General features: G+C 47.0%; 1 protein-coding gene across 2 annotated transcripts in view; it reads right to left on the bottom strand.

The window, feature by feature from the left end:
• Positions 1–2,318: 2,318 nt before the first annotated feature.
• LOC120947699 (acetylcholinesterase) overlaps positions 2,319–18,316 on the bottom strand; it is a 57,981-nt gene continuing 41,983 nt past the window's right edge. Inside the window, exons 3-9 of one of the 2 annotated variants that reach the window (XM_040363279.2) lie at positions 8,324–8,681; positions 6,266–6,400; positions 5,645–6,182; positions 5,368–5,565; positions 4,574–5,281; positions 4,335–4,507; positions 2,319–4,228 (exon numbers count right to left, since the gene is read on the bottom strand). In XM_040363279.2, coding sequence (XP_040219213.1) covers positions 4,107–4,228; positions 4,335–4,507; positions 4,574–5,281; positions 5,368–5,565; positions 5,645–6,182; positions 6,266–6,400; positions 8,324–8,663 — 2,214 coding nt within the window. In that variant the 5' untranslated portion in view covers positions 8,664–8,681 and the 3' untranslated portion in view covers positions 2,319–4,106. The remainder of the gene's footprint in view (positions 4,229–4,334; positions 4,508–4,573; positions 5,282–5,367; positions 5,566–5,644; positions 6,183–6,265; positions 6,401–8,323; positions 8,682–18,316) is intronic. The other variant, XM_049607353.1, reaches the window with a different exon arrangement.

The following is an 18,316-nucleotide window of genomic DNA, read 5'->3' as shown; positions in this document are numbered from 1 at the left end:
GGGGGAGTATTATGTGTTATTATGGTGGTGTACTAACAACCGCTTTGCTAGAGACAGAGTTGGGCATTGTCCTCGATGTGTGTGTTTGTGTTTGTGCGCGCACTATCTGCCCATTTATTATACGTGTCTATTTATATTATTTTCGTCTTCTTTTTAATATTTTTCTTCATTTGAAAATTGGTCCATTTTCAACGCGAATCATTGGCCAGGGGGGGGGGGGAAGGAAGTTTTACTCATCGAGTGCACTGAGAAACGAGTGTTTGGCGGAAACTCAAACCAGGTAAACGCAATGCTATTCTGAGCTCCTCGCTAATTAATCAAACTTCCAAACAAAATGCACTGAACGATGCTACTCACCAACAGTTTTACAGGTGTGCTGATGTGAGCACCAAAGCAGAACAACAGAATGAGAGATAACTTAGTCTAGCTTGTTGGGGACTGCTGGCCACTGTTCACTGCTTGGGACTACGAATATTTACGTGAAGCACTCACGATACTTACGCGATTAGACTAGAGAGAGAGAGAGAGATGATCACGATCACGATGAGCGTCGGGTGCGTGTCAGGGGCAGGGCCATCATCATTTCAGGTCTGGCCGCTGCTCTGTGGCATGCTGCTGATTCTGTTCCTGTCCTGCAGCGCTTTGTGCACGCTTTGTGGAGTACTTGTACATATTGTGCATCAGGGAAAGGTGTCTGTCTGCGTGTGTGTGTGTCAATGTGCGTGTCGCGTGTAGGTGTGCAAGATGCGCTCGTGTGCAGTAGTAGTAGTAGTAGTAGTATGTTCTCTAAGTATCTTTCCTACATGTCGACCGTCGTTTGCTGCACACAGTTGCACAGAAACAACTGTTTCAAACAGTTACCTTCAAGGAAATCATCACAATAATGCGCGTTAAGAGCGTTTGTTTCATTTTTTTTTGTTGTTTAGTTGTTTTTTTGTTGTTGTTGTTTTATGTACCGTTTTACTTTCCTATAATAATTGTTGTTTGTGGTGGCGTCTGCTGATTCGCCGCTACTCTCTTCTTGCTCTTTGACTTCCTTAGCATCGCTATGCCCCCAACCATTTCATGCTTATATATTTTGTATATATATATATATGGCTATATGTATACATATTATATATAAGACTACATAATTGAACAGCGGTAACGGTGCCGTTTTGTGTGTGTGTGTGTATCATTGTATTCACATCAATTGGCGCGCTACAGGCCGCTACAGCAACAACACGCACAATGCATTTTTGAGGGTTAGAAACCCGCTAGAGGCTGAACATGCTTTTCACCGCACCAGCGCACTTTCCTACGGCATCCATTCGCCGCAAATCAGCTCTTTTGCTGCTACGGAAAAGTGTCCTCGTGTGCAAATTGTTGCAAAGAAAATCGTACATCTAAACGCAGTCCTTCGCAGAATCTCCCGCCCCTCGAAAAGCACAGTCGTGTTTGAAATAGTTTGATTAGCTTGCCACAGTCGACAGTCGATTGTTTGTGTGTGTTGCCCATCCAGATGATCAACCCAAACCAAAGTGTGGCCAAAGTTTTATTAAGCCCTTCCCGGTCTGGGCTACATTTGGCTTTCGTAATGTCTGTTTGCACTTGCGCGTGGTTTTTAGATGGAGGAGGCTTGCGTGTTGCGACCTGGTTAGCTGGCGTTAAGAGTGCGCTGTTGGCCAAGTGGAGTTGATTTTCCTGTCATTTTTTCTGTTGCATAGTATCATTTTCCAGAGCAATTGTGAGTGTATGTGTAAAACGAGGGTTTGTTTGTTAATTTTTGGTTGTTTTACTTGTTCTCTTTCACCGTCGTCGTTTCGAATTTCACGTCTTTAAGTTGTTCGGTGCAAGTGATACTGCTCATACTGCTGTGTGTGTGAATTTTTGAAAAAAAGTGTCTGAAGTTTCGTACTCGTCTTTTTGCCTTAACCTCACTTGGGTGATTCTAGCTTTTTACTGTTTGTGATTTAGTTTGGCCAGGGCCTGAATGTCCGCGCCACCGGACCAGAAGCCAATCTGCGTGCGTGCCTTGCCACCGTTTCTCTGTGCCCGTGTTTCCATTCCAGCGTAGCTTAAAACTATTCGATTTTTATCATTAGATTGCAACAGCATTACAAGGTATGATATGTTTTCGGTTTTATTTTTTTTTTTTTTGCAAGATTTATTTTATAACTCATTCCCCGTTCGACTCGCCGCTTTCGGTTGCTTCCTTTTGCCCTTTGTCGTCACCGTGTCGCTAGGTTTGGTATCTATATTTAACTTGGAATTTAAACACTATAACTATGACTCTGCCTTACTAGCGCGGGGCTTTACTTTTGTATGTTTTGTGTGGCCATGTGCAATGCTCAGGACACCCCCGCACGTGTCCCCGGTCCTATTATAGACAGACGACTCTGCTACAACAGGCCTTCCAGCCTTGCAGCAGGGAAAATGTATGTTTGAAAACTTGCTCTCCTGCTGCAGCAGTGCAGAGAGTCTCGGCTAAAGGGCTAAACTCTAATCTTTCATCCACCACCGGGCCCCGGATCGTTCCGGCGATGTGTTGTTGTCTATTCCCTTCCCGCGTTCCGTTCATTTGTTTGCTTCCATCAGCGGTCTGAAGAACGTGAAAGTAGAAAATGTACTCGCGCGACGCTTTGCTCGACAGTTTTGGTTTTCTGTTGTAACCTAATCTGTTTTTTGTTTGTTTTTGTGTGCTTCGCAATTTTCCTTTTGCGCCTCGGCCTCGGCCTAAATGTTTTCTTTTTCTCTCTTTCTTCTAGTTTCTTTAGTTACATCTAATTGATTGTTGATAGTATTTGTGGGTTTTTCCTTGTTGTTCTTGCTGTTGTTGCAGGTGTTTCGCTTAGGTGTATTTATGTAGTTTGTGTGTGTGTGTGTGTGTGTGTGTTTTTGATTTCAGTTTTGCTTTTAACTTCCTTATCTTTATCTTACGCTTTTGCTCCAACGGGTTCGCGACAATCCAATGGGATTAGTAAGGTTAGTAGGCTTTTTTGTTTTGTTTTTGTTTACTTTTTTTTAGGTAAATTTGTTCGTTCTGATTTTTTTGTTTACTTCCCGTTTTTATTTTGAGGAGTTTTCGTGCTTTAGAATGGATTGCAAGTAATTAGTTTGTTTTAGTTTTGTTTTATACATTTTGCAGAAATTATACCTCCTCCCTACGCTCAATTGTAGCACAGTGTGTACTGCACCGGTTACTCTAGTACCTTTTGCTAGTTTGCGTTGGTTTTGGTCTAAGGAAAGAAGTTTTAAGAATGAGAAAACGGATAGGGCCAGGATGTTGCTTTCGTGATGTGGAGCTGTGGTTGCGTGTCGAAAGTGTGCGCGGTGCTAGTTTAAATCTTCAGCACGTAACGCGCAGCACTCCGCCAACGACCCAGTTGTGCTCCTGGTAACGAGTTACGAAGCGTTATTATGGAACAAATTCATACTGGTGGTGCAGTGGTGGTAAGCAAACCGGAGGGGGAGGGGGGACAAGGTAATGTGTTTTGTCAGAACACGAGGGAAGTAGTAGTTCATGCGTATATATGCGTCTAGATGTATATTCATATAGTAAGTTTAACATTTGTTTATTGTTCCGGTGTGTTTTAGTAGATGTGTGGTGTTTAGTGTTGTTGGCCGCCATACCAAACCGCACGGTAGTAGATCCTGCTACAAACGGCGCTGCTGTCTGTGTGGAGGGGATGGGGAAGAGGAGCGTGGGGAGAGTGGTTGTTAGTGTAAAGCTATAAGAAGTGTGTTACTGTGTGTACGGGTCGTGGTGTATTGCAGCAACTGCCCATGAAACGGTTCAGCTGCTCCGGTCAGATGGATACTGATCGAACCCATCACGACTGCTCTTGCCATAATTTGCCATAAGAAAGTAGATATTTAAGTAGTAGTTTGCTACTGAGCTGCCCCCTGGGTTTAGTGAACCCGGTTGCAGCTTTTTTGTTGTTGTTGTTGCTTCGATTATTCGATTTGCTTCTTCTCTTTTCCCCCTCCACCACTTGTTTTCCCTTTTCGCTATGTAGTCCTATCTCTCCCTCGGTTCTGCTCTAAAGGGGGGGAAATTGGTTAGGAAAAATTTGTTCCTCACTATCTTAAAGCTTAAACGAACTAGGCCATGGATGGGGTAGTAATTATTGTATGAATCTGACGGTCGCCGTAAGCAGCGACACCAGCAGCACGATCAGATCAGGTCGGTAAAAAAATGCGCTGCTTTCGCACGGTTCACTAGGCGGTGCTGGCCCTGGTAGGTTCGCTGTTTTGGGGAAAAGAGACGTGAGAGAGAGAGATACATTTGTTATTGTAATCTGGACCCTGATGGGGACGCGAGAGGGGGTTTCTCGTGCAGCAACTAGACTTACAGGTAGCTGCAACTAGCTGGGGAAGGTACTTCTTCCAGAAGGCACACTGCCTCAACCGTGGGCCCCGACCGACGAAGGACGTGTTGAGGCCCAGCTCCAGATAGTGCCGTCCGTGGGCGGTGTGCTTGGGCCACTCGGGGAATTCGCTGCTGGCTGTGTTGGGATTTGGATTGCTGTAGAAGAGAGAAGACGTTGGTGTTAGAGCTATTGGCACTTTGCTGTTTGACACACACACTTACCCGGTTTTGGCAAAGTTAGACCAGTATCGCATGATCTTCCGGCTAAAGTCTTTCTCGTCCTCGGTGTAGCCGAGGGTGGGGTTGAGCGGTTCGCCGAACACGTAGTTGATCTCGTCGCCGTGCATCACGCCCGTCCAGCGCGGCCACGGGTTGCCTTTGCTGCGGTGCGTGTACAGATACATGTAGACGTTGTTGCCCTCCTCGGCGTACCGCTGCGCGAACTCGTTCACGTTGCAGGTGAAGTGATAGTCGCCCACCATCTTGTCCAGCGCGTCCCGGTTGCTGTTTGGGTTGTCCGGCTCGGTCCAGTCGGTGTACTCGAACACGATCGCCTGCCGGGCCGCCCCGTTCACGTACGGGTTGAGCTCGCGCACCGCCTGCAGGAACTCCTCGCGCGTCACGGTCACGCCCTCCTCCTTGCGCAGCAGCTCGGTCAGGTAGTAGATGATGAAGTAGTAGCCCTCCTCCGTGTTGCTGCCGGTGAGGATCTCCGTCTTCTTGAAGCGCCCGCTGGCGAGCGAACGCTGCGGCGTCTCATCCAGGAACGCACCGTCGACCACCGGCACGAACGGGAACTCGCAAATGCCGAGCGTGCCCCACTCGTTGTTGACCAGCACGTGCGGATCCTTGCCGCGCAGACACTCGACCGCATCGCTCAGCTTGCTCGGTTCGTGCGGGCAGCCGACCGCTTCGGCCAACCGCAGTGCTCTGGAGCGAGAAAAGAGCGAAGGAAAAGTGGGTTGTGTGAGCTGACGCGGGTTGGTGGTTTGGGGAAAGCAGCAGCTGGCACGTACCTTAGCGTGGCTTCCTCGCGCGATACCAATGCCCACGGTGCCGTCGGCGAGCCGCTCTGCAGGATGGCCCGCTGGAACAGATCGCGGGAAAGGGCGGACAGCAGATGCAGCGACACCGAGACGGCGCCGGCACTCTCGCCGAACAGTGTCACACGCGACGGATCGCCACCGAACCGGTGAATGTTGTCCCGCACCCAGCTGACTCCCAAGAAGTGATGGGAAGAAGAGCACCTCGTTAGAATACTATACTCTCATTCACACATGCAAAGACACCTACCGTAGCGCAAGGTTCTGATCGAACAGTCCCGCATTGCCCGGCGCTTCCGGGGTGCCGAGAAACAGGAAGCCCAGACTGGCCACGCGGTACTGCAGCGACACCACGATCACGTTCTCCTCCGACGCAAGCGCCCGGTGGTCGTACACGTCCAGGGTGGCGGTGCCGGAGTAGAAGCCGCCGCCGAAGATCCACAGCATGACGGCCGCATTCTTGGGCCGGGGTCGCGGTGCCACCACGTTAATGTACAGACAGTCCTCGGACAGGGGCGTGTTCGGGTTCCACATGGTCGCGCCCGGGAAGTCGCCGAACACGGTGTCCACGATCTGCACGCAGCTGTTGGGCGGTGTGGTCGTGTTCAGCACGCCGGTCCACTTTTCGGCCGGCCGCGGATGACGGAACCGTAGCGGCCCGACCGGCGGCTGGGCGTAGGGAATGCCGAGCCACACGTCCACCTTCTTGCCGCTGGGCGCATCGACCGTAATGCCGCGGATGCGCCCCTTATCCGTGTTGACCACCAGCGGATCGTTGTCGTTCGCGTCTGCCGGTGCGTGTGCGTGGGGGTAAAGTGCGTTGTAGTACACGGTAGGGTAAACGTCCCCCCACTTCCAATCGCGTACTTACCCGAGTTTGACTCGCGCCTCGTCAGGCCGCGTCGCCGCGGCGTTGCTCCACTGTGGACATGCTCGAGCGTGCCCAACTCGGCATCTATAATTCGTACGGACTCACCGTGACCTATATATGGTGTAAAAAATGCGTCTGAAATGTTGGAACCACAGAAAGAGAGAGAGAGAAAGAAAAAACAACACACAAACATGTCAAAAGAAAACCAACAACAACAACAACCAAGGAAATTCAATCTATCGCAACAATGCGCATTCATTTTGGCAGGGCGGTGTGAAGGTGGTGGCGTCGGCGGCGTCGGCGGCGGCGACGGCGGAAGTGATAATGGTGTGTGAGTAGTGGTCGGTGGTGGGTAGGTAATGGTAGGCGACTTGGTAGGTCTGGAGCCTGGAGCGATGATGTCGGGATGGGATCGATGACCTCGCCAGTAATCTCTTCATATTAACTTAGTATCAGCGCGAGCACTCTCCATATTGTTTGTTTTTGTTTCTGTAGTACATGTTTCGGTTAAAAGTCGGTGTGAGCCTGGTATGAGTGAATGAGGCTGTTGGAAATTATGCTGTCTCGTTTTCTGTTCTAGTACAAAAGTGCAATTGTCTGAGGGAAAATGATGCCTGTTCCCCGATCTTGCTTCTCGCAGCCGTGGAATACACACACACACCGCAAGCACCGCACGCACGCTCCGTTCTGATTCTTGGCGAGTTCGTAGCGGAAGAAGTATGGTAATGTTTAGAAAAAAATCACGACGAGAGAGGGATAAAAATACGAAGAAGAATAGAAAAAGAGAGATGAAAAAATGCGCTTTTCAACTTTCGAACATTCCGATCGAGAAAACAGAGCACAGGAGTAAAGGCGCGAACCTGTTCAATGCTGTGCTGGCACATTCAAAGCTGTTCCGATAGGTGCTATTTGCAAATGTGTGCTTCCTTGTGAGTGCTTAGATGCGACGTGTTTCGCTAGTACATTGAGTGCCGGCTTGAGTGCAAGTAGGTGCTCGTGAGTGCGAGAGTAGTAGCAGTAATAGTAGTGCGTGTGTTGCATTGAGTGCGTAGGGTGCAGAAGAGTTAAAGGATAAAGAATATCTTACCATGTCAGTACAGGGTCATCGATGAAAAGGTTAGGTAGTTAGTTAGGGCTTTCTTTGAGCAGTGAACGGAATTGTTCTTTTTGTTTTGCTTGACATTATTTAAGATATTTTGGTTTCTACTGCCCGCCTTAGTAATTATACTCTATCGGTCGCATTTGAGCGTCTTAGACATTAAACATTGTCATACGCAAACTTGGAAGTTTGTCATTACAACCGTAGATGATTTGATTAGACTAGAAAGGAACGCCCGCCAGCGATTGTCGTTACCAATATTTTGATTTCCTGTTGTTCATGCAAACTAAATGGATACAAAAAGCGAATGGAACCAAAGACTTTAACAATTCCATTTGCAAAAGCTTTCAACACATTCGTGTTTCATAAAAGCCTTTGCAAGGAACCATACTTTATGCCGATAGCTTTTTGGCGTTGGTTGAAACGGAGTCAACCCCATTGGGAAGGGATGATGCAAACTCATACAAAAATCTACTTCTATACAATTCTACTACAAGATACTTGCTACAGAACATTTACTATAGATATTTAGAATAAAAAAGAAGGACACATTAAAAGTTTATTGGAAATGAAATGAATAGTGACGAAGTAAAGGGTGCCAGAAAGTCACACATAGAAAGAGCGGAATCAAACGGACGGACAGTGTAAGCAAGTTGTGTGTGAGAACTAGAGTGTCTGTACAGCTTCTTACTCTCCATCGCGTTTTTTTTTCGTTCTGAAGCTCGTTTGAGAAGGCAGGAGAGTAAGAAACGCACATGAAGAAGAACGGAAATGACCAATCCGTACCAATCCACCTCGACCCCGGCGTGTTTGCCTCTGTCAGGTGGAGTCAGACGATGGAACCCGTTTTTTTTTTTTTGTTGGTGAGGGATCTGTATATCTGTGTTCTTTGTGTGTGTGTGGGTGAATCTGTATTTATGTAAGAATGATGGTCCGATTTCGGACGCCATCCAACCGACCTGCGTCCTTGCTGAGAGTAATGCGCGCCACGTCGTCCTCGGCTGACGATGACAGCAGCGACGACGAGGAGGAGGATGACGCTCCGGCAGCAGGAACGGATGACATCACACCGGATGCGAGCGATCCGGACTGGGCGGACTGGGAGGAAAGGCCAACACCGGCGGCAGCCGACAGCTGATGCGATCCGATGGCGGCACCATTGTTGAGCTCGTGGTGCCGGCCCTGCACCAGCGCGGAGGGTGGCAGGATTAGTAGCAGCGCGGTCACGCCGAGCAGACCCAACGGAACCATCCGCCGTCCTAACCGCAGTCTACCCATCAGCAGCCCTCGGATCTCCATCGGCACGGGCGGAGAGCGCTACAGAGAAAACCGGAAAAATGTGAAGAAAAGGGTAAAAGATATCAGAAGTTGTGGATTAGCCGTTGGTTTGGTTTAGTATGCGGTTCGTTTTTTCTCGTACTGCCAGCTCAGACTACTGCGACATCTACCCAGGATGGCAGAAGAAGGCGTTAGAGCTTACACATAAAATTTAAGAAAACTTAAAGCCAAATCCGAGGCAAATTTCCCATGCGCTTCTTCCGGTACACGAACCAAGCATGAGATGGGGCAAACGGAGCTCGGTGGCCATTTTGCGGCGATGAGGGTTGGCTTTTTTTTTGCTTCCTCTTCGACGGCTGAAGTTTAATATTCATAGTCAATCGTGCGTTCCGGCGGAAATGGAATTGGCTCGGCACAACACGCCCGCTGCCAAATCGTCCGAGGTACGGATTGGTGATGATAGTAATTACAGCGCGGGATTAAAACGCGCTGATTTTGTTCAGGCCAATCGTTCTTACCCTCTCGGGCCGGATTAGAGCGCACGGCACACAGCATCACGAAATTTCTAATTCCCTATCAGCTTCTTTTCAAACGAGGCACAAGCAAGACCCGCCGAATCCGTGCTCTTGAAAAGCCGCTGTTCCATTATTTGGCAGTTCTCGGTGTTCGCATGGGAGCTTCCGTGGCCTGGCAGGCAAGGGTTTGGGCATCGGAACGGAGCTTTCTTTCCTCGTAATACTCCAACAAAACAGCTTGAGCGACTAATGTGCAGAAATGCTAATCTACCTCTGGGCGTCGAAAATGTTTCAATGCCTCGGAAGGATGCTTGTTTGGATCGTACGTCTTTTTAAGAACTCCGAGATGAAAGTGTGGATTACGATGGAATATAAATACATCTCGAAACATTCCAATGTTTGGAACTGTTTGCCGACTTAGCTTCAGATGAGGTTTTTTCATGCGATGAGTCATTGTTGGGACTTACAGGTACTTTAGAGATTTAAAAGAATTAATGTTTATACTTGGACCACATTTCAACAGTGGTTTAAAGCCTATTTTCAGTAACTAAATGCTGCAAATGTGTCTTAATAACACAAACATCAATAAAACATAGTATGCAACAAAAAGGACATCGAGCATCGTGATCCTTGCCCTTTCAGTGGAAGTAACCCAAAACCTGCCAAAAGTCTTGCCGAAATGTTTATCCGGTTTAAAAGTCACATTGGTTACAATGTAAACCGTTGATTGATTTTCAGCATCAGCATTAACTTTCTGCTCGCACGAGTGATTTGAATTAAGCTCACGGATGCCCTTTTCGGAAGCGCTCAACACTCACAACGAAACCCAAGCTTCGTGCCGCTGCATAATCATTCGTACCGGTTTCGACCGATCCGAAATGTGACCGAAAAAGGAGCAAGTCATCAGTATTTAGGGACCCCCCCCCCCCGTCGCCTTCTCCGCACGTCCATGCGCCATGCCGGAACCCGGTGGTCCTAATTTATCGGCCATAATTCTCCTTCCGGCGACTTTACGATCGGAACGGACAGGACAATAATTCGGCTGCCAGACCCGTGCCGTGGCATTCCGTTTATGGCGAGTTGAATTATTCCGGCCCATGTTTGTTGGCTCTTCAGGCTTGACAGGCGTGCAGAAGTTTCCCCCCCCCCCCCCCACCGTCCTAACCACGCCGTGGGATAATCGTGCCCTGGTTCTGCGCACTGTGTGCCCGGGTGTTGTTTTCTTTTAATTAAATTCCTTATTAAAGTTTTCCCTGTTTACTCTCGCTGGCAGAACTTTTGCCAGCTGCTTGTATGCTCTACCCCGGCCACCGATTCTTGAGGTGGAAGAGAACTTGCTTTGCTGCATTCGTTCCGAGTCGACGGCTTATCTAAGAGCTGGGACTTGTTTTGCGGATCAATATCCGTAACCGTACTCCGGGAGTTTCTTAACGGAAAATCGAATCCGTTCTGCGGCCGGCATTCAACCCCAACTGTGCCACGAGACGGTGTCGGCCGATGTCGGGCCCGCGGATCGTCTGGTGTAATGGGGTGTAAACATAAAATGGTGCGTAATATGCCTTGCCCTCTTGCTAAGCCAGGCTAACCCCAAGCAACTCGAAACGGCAAGAAACGAAGATGAAAGTTTATTTAATTAACACCTTTTTCGCACTGGCACGTCAATTTCATTCATATTTTATGATGCTTTCATTTCTGTCCCCAAACCAATCGCGAGCACACGAGGGCGACGGGTTTATGGTGGTTTGGTTGCGTTTGGTTCGCTATGAAGCGGGATTAGGGGATTTCGCCCTAAATATAAGGTGCAGTTGGTGAAAGAGAGCTGTTTAAAAGAGAATAATAAAGTTACCTCCGTGAGGTGGGATATCATCGGGTTTGTGAGAAAGCGATTATAATTATAATTTAGTAGAGAATATGAGGGTTAATGATAAGTAGTAATAATATATTTGCACTTTATTCGAAGTAATACGCCTCAAAGTATGCAATACGCTTTGCAGTGTTGTCCTTTTAAGTCTGTTCGCATGTGCTTTTTCTTGCGTTGAAGCATCTAGCGGCTGTATAGCTGGATCAGCAAACTTATTTCAGCTATCCTAAAACTTATTTCACTTATCCCACGCTGGCCATAATACCGTGAAGCGCGTTGTGCTCGGATTGCTATGAATCCTTCAACCGCTTTGCAAGATAATCCTTCCAGCAAACCACAATCCGATCAGAAGCGTTTGTCATAACGCAATCCTGTTCCAAAAAGCACTACACACACACACACACACACACACACACACATGAGCGCACAAGAAACGTCGAAACAAATGTCACAGTCCTAATTGAAAACGGAAGGATTCGCTCTACCGTTTTTCACGCGAATAGTATGAGTGTGGGCAGGGACTCGTCAGGTTGCGCTCGTCCGATGCAAAGTAGCGTGGAAAATGCCATCCACATACACACTCCGATAAACCAACCGGCAGCTACGGCAAATATCACAGAGACGTGTGACGTCAAAATGATTCCCGCGATGCTGGTTCGGTGACCGGGATTCCCTGTCGTCCCAGGGCCAACCAACATGTGAGGTGAGGTGTGGTGTTTCGACGGAAGTTTCGACGGATCCACTTCGTTCCCGTCTTTCGCGCTTCACTGTTTTTTTTCGGAACGGAATCACACCGACACTCAATTATAAGAACTGATAAATATTTCATGCTACACTGTCACTGGTATCCGCAGTCCCTCAAAAAGCCGTTGTGTGGACGGATGGCAGATGGCGCGGGTCTCGCCGGACTGCAAACGGGGCAATGCCGGGGCCGGGAGAAAGATTATCAGCATGTTTCATCAATAATTCATGCTTCTAATAGATAAAAATAGCATTCCCATTTACGTCCACCATGTGCACTGAGTGTGTTTACCCGTGTGTATGTGTGTGTGTGCAACCTTTTCCGAAATCATCCTCTTTCGCACACAGTTGTCGCAACGCTCTTGAGTCATTTTTTTCTTTTTTTGCGAAAGTTGCAGAATTGGCAGAAAATAGCTTTATCATCATAGTCGTCGTAGATTTGAGCCCCGTTCTCGCTGATGAGCTTTCAGCCTTCGATGGTGTATCTGAAGTACTCATTGACCACGGGAAATTGTTTTACTGTTTTCTCTCCCTCCTAATGATGGCTGCCGTAATACCTTCCGAAGCGGAATTCTTACTAATTTCGGCTTTAGTTCATCTAATCCGATTATAAAAAAATGCAAAAATGGCAAAAAGATTAGAAAAAAGGTGGCTGGAAGAAAGGCTATATAAATTGGATATTCATTTCTTCATCTATGGTTTCATAATAATCAATAAGTAAACACTTACGCTAATATTTATTTCTTCCCTCTGGGGCGTGTTTGTTCCCTCTCGACTGAAGTGAGCTTTGGATTGTCTTAAATTTGAGCTTCGAACAAAGTCGAACTCACCATTGCATAAGCATGTTTACAGCGAATTCGCAACAAACTATGCCGCACAGCCGCTCGATCGCTTTCAATCACACGTACGCCGCACAACACCGCGTAACAAGATAACGAGCCTATCGGTAGAATCCGATTATATCGACACGACACTGGACGCACAATGGCTGCGGAGAGAAAGCCCACTGAACATGAACATGATGCTGCACACAATGCCGAACGGTGGTACACGCGCGGCTGCTGCAGCAGTATCCTGCCGATTTCCAGACCCCCCCTCCAGGTTCGGTTGTGGGAGGCACGATCAAACCGATCACTGCCGCTGCCACTCAAATGCCATTTAATTAGTTTAACGAAGCGCCCCTAACGGAGATTATTCCACCAAAGTGGGCAGTTATTTATTAATGCATAATGATGGTGGCCCGATTAGTGCTGCAGGGAGGGGGGAGTGTGGTAGGCTCGGTCGCTGGGGCTGGGAGAGGACGTAAGGAAGAGCATCAGCCGCCCCACCGACTCACCCCGACACACTTCCTGCCAACTCGGTTCATGGTCGAGCCCGGTAATGATCCAATAATAGCCTGGAGGGCTTAGGACATATTTCGAAGCTACTCCAAACAGTGGATGAAGGAAGAAGTGTAGGGAAGGGTGCTGTGGGAGGCCGACAGCGGCTAGTGTTTACTTAGTAACGTGTCGTGCAGCTAATACAGCTGTTTGGGTGGCTTTTTTGCCCAGGTCTCGATGCAGGTTCATCCATCCATCGATTGTGATATTGGAAACGTCCTTGGAAAGTTGTCACATGATACTGAACGTTTAATGTTGATTCCCGGAATAATTGTGAACAATATTCTAGTGCTTGTATCACAATCATCCACGTATTGAACATTATTACCACTTTTTGCTGTAAATATCTCTTGAATATCAACATATCTTGAATATTTCATTCATTTGTGAGAGCTAATAAACGATAAGTATCATCAGTAAAGAAAGCAAAGCTGCTTTTACTAATGAAGTCTACAGCATATATGCACTCTCTATCTCACTCGCATAAGATCGACTGCCAATTAGCACACCACATTTCAAGAGCGAAACACAAGACTGCTCATTTGATTTACATTTAATTACTTGCTAAGGATTTGCAAACATTTGCCAGCCGCGTATTCAGCCGCGGCCAGCAAAGCTGGCATCACACTGCACACGTTTGAAGCTCGGCGAACGACTTAATTCGCTAAGCGGATATCGGTTGATGTGGCTAATTTATGTGCCCTCCGTGTATTTGCCGCCGCTGCTCGCACACATCGTCAATGTGAAGGGCAACGTTCGTTTTACTTTTTCCCCCGTTTCAGAACTGGCATCATCCAATGTAGCTGTCGGGCCCGTCTTTAGGCCAATATTGATGTTGCGGTTGGAAAGCGTTTAACACTGCAAGTGTAAACACATTTCCCTTGGATACTACTACCCTTGAGTGTACCGTGTACCGTGGAGTTTGGCAATTAGCTGGAGATGTAAGTCCAGCAGTCTGCGGAATGAGAGCTTAAATTATCACACAAAGACACAAGCACACGGGAAACAGAGCATCACGTGAAGAGTTTAGCATACCCTATGGAATGAAGCCCAGTCGGTGTATGTGCTTATACTTTATAAATAATCTGCATTTACCAATAGACTGTCGTGGTGTGCGGTTATGCTCTTCAATTCGTACGCTCCGGTAGCATTATTTTATTGTTTATTGTTAACACAAATGCGGCCATCGCGTACCCTTTCGGCGCGGGCCGGACGGTTAAATCCCACAGCCGGTATTACGTTGATTTGCTACGATTATTAGATTATGATTTACGATCTACGATCGCGCACGGGTAAGGGTCGTAGCGTTTCGCTTCCCTCTCTTTTCCTCGCTGTTCACCCCTTATGGCACCTATATGGGGCTCAGTTGATGCTGTCTGTCGGCCGCAGGCTTAACTTACGCAATATGTTTGCTGCCGGATGCTGTTGGTCGTTTGTTTTTGGGAGAAAGGGGAGATTATACGACCGAAAAGGTAATGGGAACCAATTTGACGTTTAATGATACACTTTGGCCTTGTCGATCACGTATCACTGCTAATCACCCCGAATTTGCGCGGTTTCGAAACGCGAACTCACTCTCTCTCTCGCTATGGATGTGTTGCTTACTGCTACTGATGGTAGAATGAAGGGAAGGGCTGAATGTAGTTTGACAGACGCTTTAAAATGTTTATACTTTTGATAGATTTAGCAGGGTTAGCGGTTGTGGACGGGGAAGCCGCTGGCGATGTATTCAAATAGCATGGAAAATAAAATAAAATAAATGAATTGATATTGCAGTGTTTTTTTCTTAACAGCTTTGTCTTATTTCGTTTAACAAGTCTTTTAATTTAATCATATTGATTGCATTGTACGATTCTTACGACGCCACTGAGAACTCCCCTGCATTAGAGACTGCACAACAACATATGTATGACTGTAGGTGTCGTAAATACGACCTGTGAAACGAATGATTGTGTGAGTTTTCGCTCTCGGAATTCAAATCGAGTAATAGTGGGCTGACTTTGTTGTTTAGCTGATTAACGATGCATTGTTGTATAACTGTGCCAGCGACTGCAGATGATGGAATATGAAATCAACTGCATCTTTAAACGGACGGTATAGCACGATCTAGCTTTAAAATGACATGCACATCTTGATGTGAAGCTTGTTCACCAAAGTATGATTTAATCTGGTTTGATGTTGCTTCCTCTTTAGCTAGACGATTGTTGTAAAGCTTACTTCCCTTACAACTCCTTCTAAAGATGGATGTTCAAAACCACGAAAATAATTCCAAACCAAAAGTATCGCGCCCCTTCCTCAGCTCAGAGCACAGCGTTTAACGCCCGGAAAGGCTCATTCGAGAACGGTTTCCTGCCTTTGCGGTTGCTTTGCTCTAGACACACTCACCGTGTGCCGTGCCGTTTAGTAAACGCCCCGCTCCGACGGTACAGGTGTAGACATCGAAAGCATCCCAACGACGGCATAAGCTGGTCGGTTAAACCTTTTGTGCGGTTTTGTCACTCGTTAGACAATGGAAGCACAAACGCCCCCAACGGACCGTCAACCGTTACACATGCTTGTAACCGGTCTGCCCCGCAGAGCCAGGATCATGTAGACACACACACGCACATACACATACATACGGGGCTCATATTAACATAGCGTTGGGTGAGAGTGTCAATCGAGTAAAGGGCCGCCACAAACATACACACACACACACACACACACACACACACACACACACACACACACTGGGTGTTCTCACGGTTCATAAAACTTTCACATCACACCGTAGGTGCCGCAGGTCTCTGGCATGTCCCATATCGACCTTTCGCTCGGCACAGGGACACCCGGTGTTCTTGGTCGGTTCATTATTCGAATATGAAATCATCAATTAGCAAAATGAAATTTAATTTCATTGCTCTTCTCTTCTACCTCCTCCTGTCCACTCTCTCTCCTTCTCGCTCGTTTCGCATCTAACACACTGGCGAGCATACACGAGAAAGTCCGTTCGGTGCCGGGTGAATTAGTTTGCTTTTCGCACCTGTCCGACCTTGGCAGGAAACATGACGCGTCTCTCGGTTGCGCTCCGTCTCTCTCACACAAGGACAAATTGTTCGGATCGAAGCAAAATATAACCCGACGGAGAAGGCCGTGGGATGCCCCGGGTTGCGCCGAGCTCATGCTCATATCGACCGAGTGGAAAAGGACGTGCACACGAGGTGTATGTGTGTGTTGGGTGCACTCGGCTTGGGTTGGATCAGCAAACCGATGTATCTCTATGCTGCCGGATAGGCCGCCTGTCAACCTCTACCGGGGTGCTTGCCGTTTGTTAATTGTATCAATTAAATTTGATAGATTTTCACATAACGAACTTTGCTGACTTTCACGGGTATGGTACGGCTGCCAGTGACGCTATTGCGCCTATGCTTCGCTGTTTGAACGTCGTCTAGCACCCGGCATGCGGGGAGGTACTTATCGAATGGGAGAGATCCAGATTAACACAGACATACCTATGCTTGTACTTGCAATAACCGGCTTTTTAATCTATCTGGTAGATCAGGCTCAGAGTGCAGATGGCGTAGGAGAGAAAAAGCCCTCTAATCGCCCCGTACATTCTCAATGCCTCAGGGTCGATAGAGGACTAACGTAGCACTTGCAAAACTATTAAAACATTCTATTTTTACATGATGAAAGGTTTTTTTTTATTATTTCGTAACTGTGATCCACTATCGTTTTGAAGTGCTATAGGTTTAATGAGTGTCATCGTTGTGGACTATCGTCTAGTGCTGCCCTAGCATGTTGGGACTTCAATCGAAACGATAGCGAAAGAGTTGACGTTCAATCAGAATCAATGGTTAGAAATTGTTTACACTTCATTGTGTACGGAAGCATGTTCAAAGGGAAATTTAAATTTACTGCACACACTATCACATTGCATTTACAAGTTTTCAAGTTGATGGTACTATCAACTTGTTCACGCAAATTAAAGCAATCTTGAACGACCATTATATTAGTGTTAAGAGTTCCCGGAATTATTGGAATTATACATCTTACTAACTTAATGTAATTTTATGAGGTCTATGATACTACTCAAACAGTGTAGAGTAGTTTTTCCCGTGTCTACGAAGCACTGTTTGCAGTCGGATGGATCGCAGTGTATTTTTCCCCCAATTGAAAGCATTACCTTACACTCAGCTCAACCTCGACGGTGCAAAGGGGAAAACATTGATTCACTTTCCTGCCAGTTTCTCCAACTTATTTCAGAGTGATTGGCCTTATCGTGTATCATCGTGTGCACACTGCCCTTACGCAAACAGGAAGTCTCTACAAGTCGATTTAATTAATATTCTAACGAGTTTATCTGCGAGGCTGCATTTTTGTCCAGTGCTCGTTCGTTCGCTCACTCTGTGCACGTGAAAGCTTAAATCAAACATTTACATTTATATCCTTTGTGCATCGGTATCCTATCTCCCCACCGCACGGATCTCATCGATGCACACCCCAGAGGGATACGTGGGATACGGAAGCTTTTGACGTTTTGTTTGTTCACTGGCAGGTTTTTTTTGTATAATCTACTCGAGGGTTCATTAATTATTTTAAATCCACATCCGCACACAGACAGCTTCTTTTTTGTTTGTTTGTCAGTAACGGCTGATAAGTATCCGGTCGTGTCAAACGCAGAGTATGAACTCAACAAGGGGAGTTGGTTTGGTCGTCGATGAAGTATATTTTTAGCAGTAAGTTGAGTACACCCATTCAAACCCGGATAAAAACATTATAATGTACTTTTAGAAGAATATCGAACGGTCAGACACAGTGTCCAAAAAAGAAAACTCTTCAAAATATGCAAACTAAATACAGTATAATATAAATCATGAAACAAGTGCAGTATTGTCCATTTTTATGCACAAAAAACGGATCTATTTCTTTAGAATTTGAGGCACTTCAACGTCCGCGGCAAATTTGTCACACAGACTCCCTTGGAAGATGTTCTGCTTGCAAAAGTCGGTCAGGTCATTTGGTCAGCGTTTCGCTTCGTAACAGTTTTCCCAATCTCTCAATCGAACCGGTCAGCCATCCTTTCCCCTCTCCACTGCCCTAAAACGGATAACACAACTTGTTCCGGGGCTACGCTAGCGTCTTGTGGAAGGTGGGACTGTTAGGGCCGGAGAGCCGGAAAGGTTTCTACAAGGCGCC

This window comes from Anopheles coluzzii, chromosome 2, assembly GCF_943734685.1.
Source record: "Anopheles coluzzii chromosome 2, AcolN3, whole genome shotgun sequence".
In the NCBI taxonomy this organism is placed as follows: domain Eukaryota; kingdom Metazoa; phylum Arthropoda; class Insecta; order Diptera; family Culicidae; genus Anopheles; species Anopheles coluzzii.
Note: the sequence above shows the minus strand (reverse complement) of the source record. Positions and strands in the feature narration are given on the sequence as shown.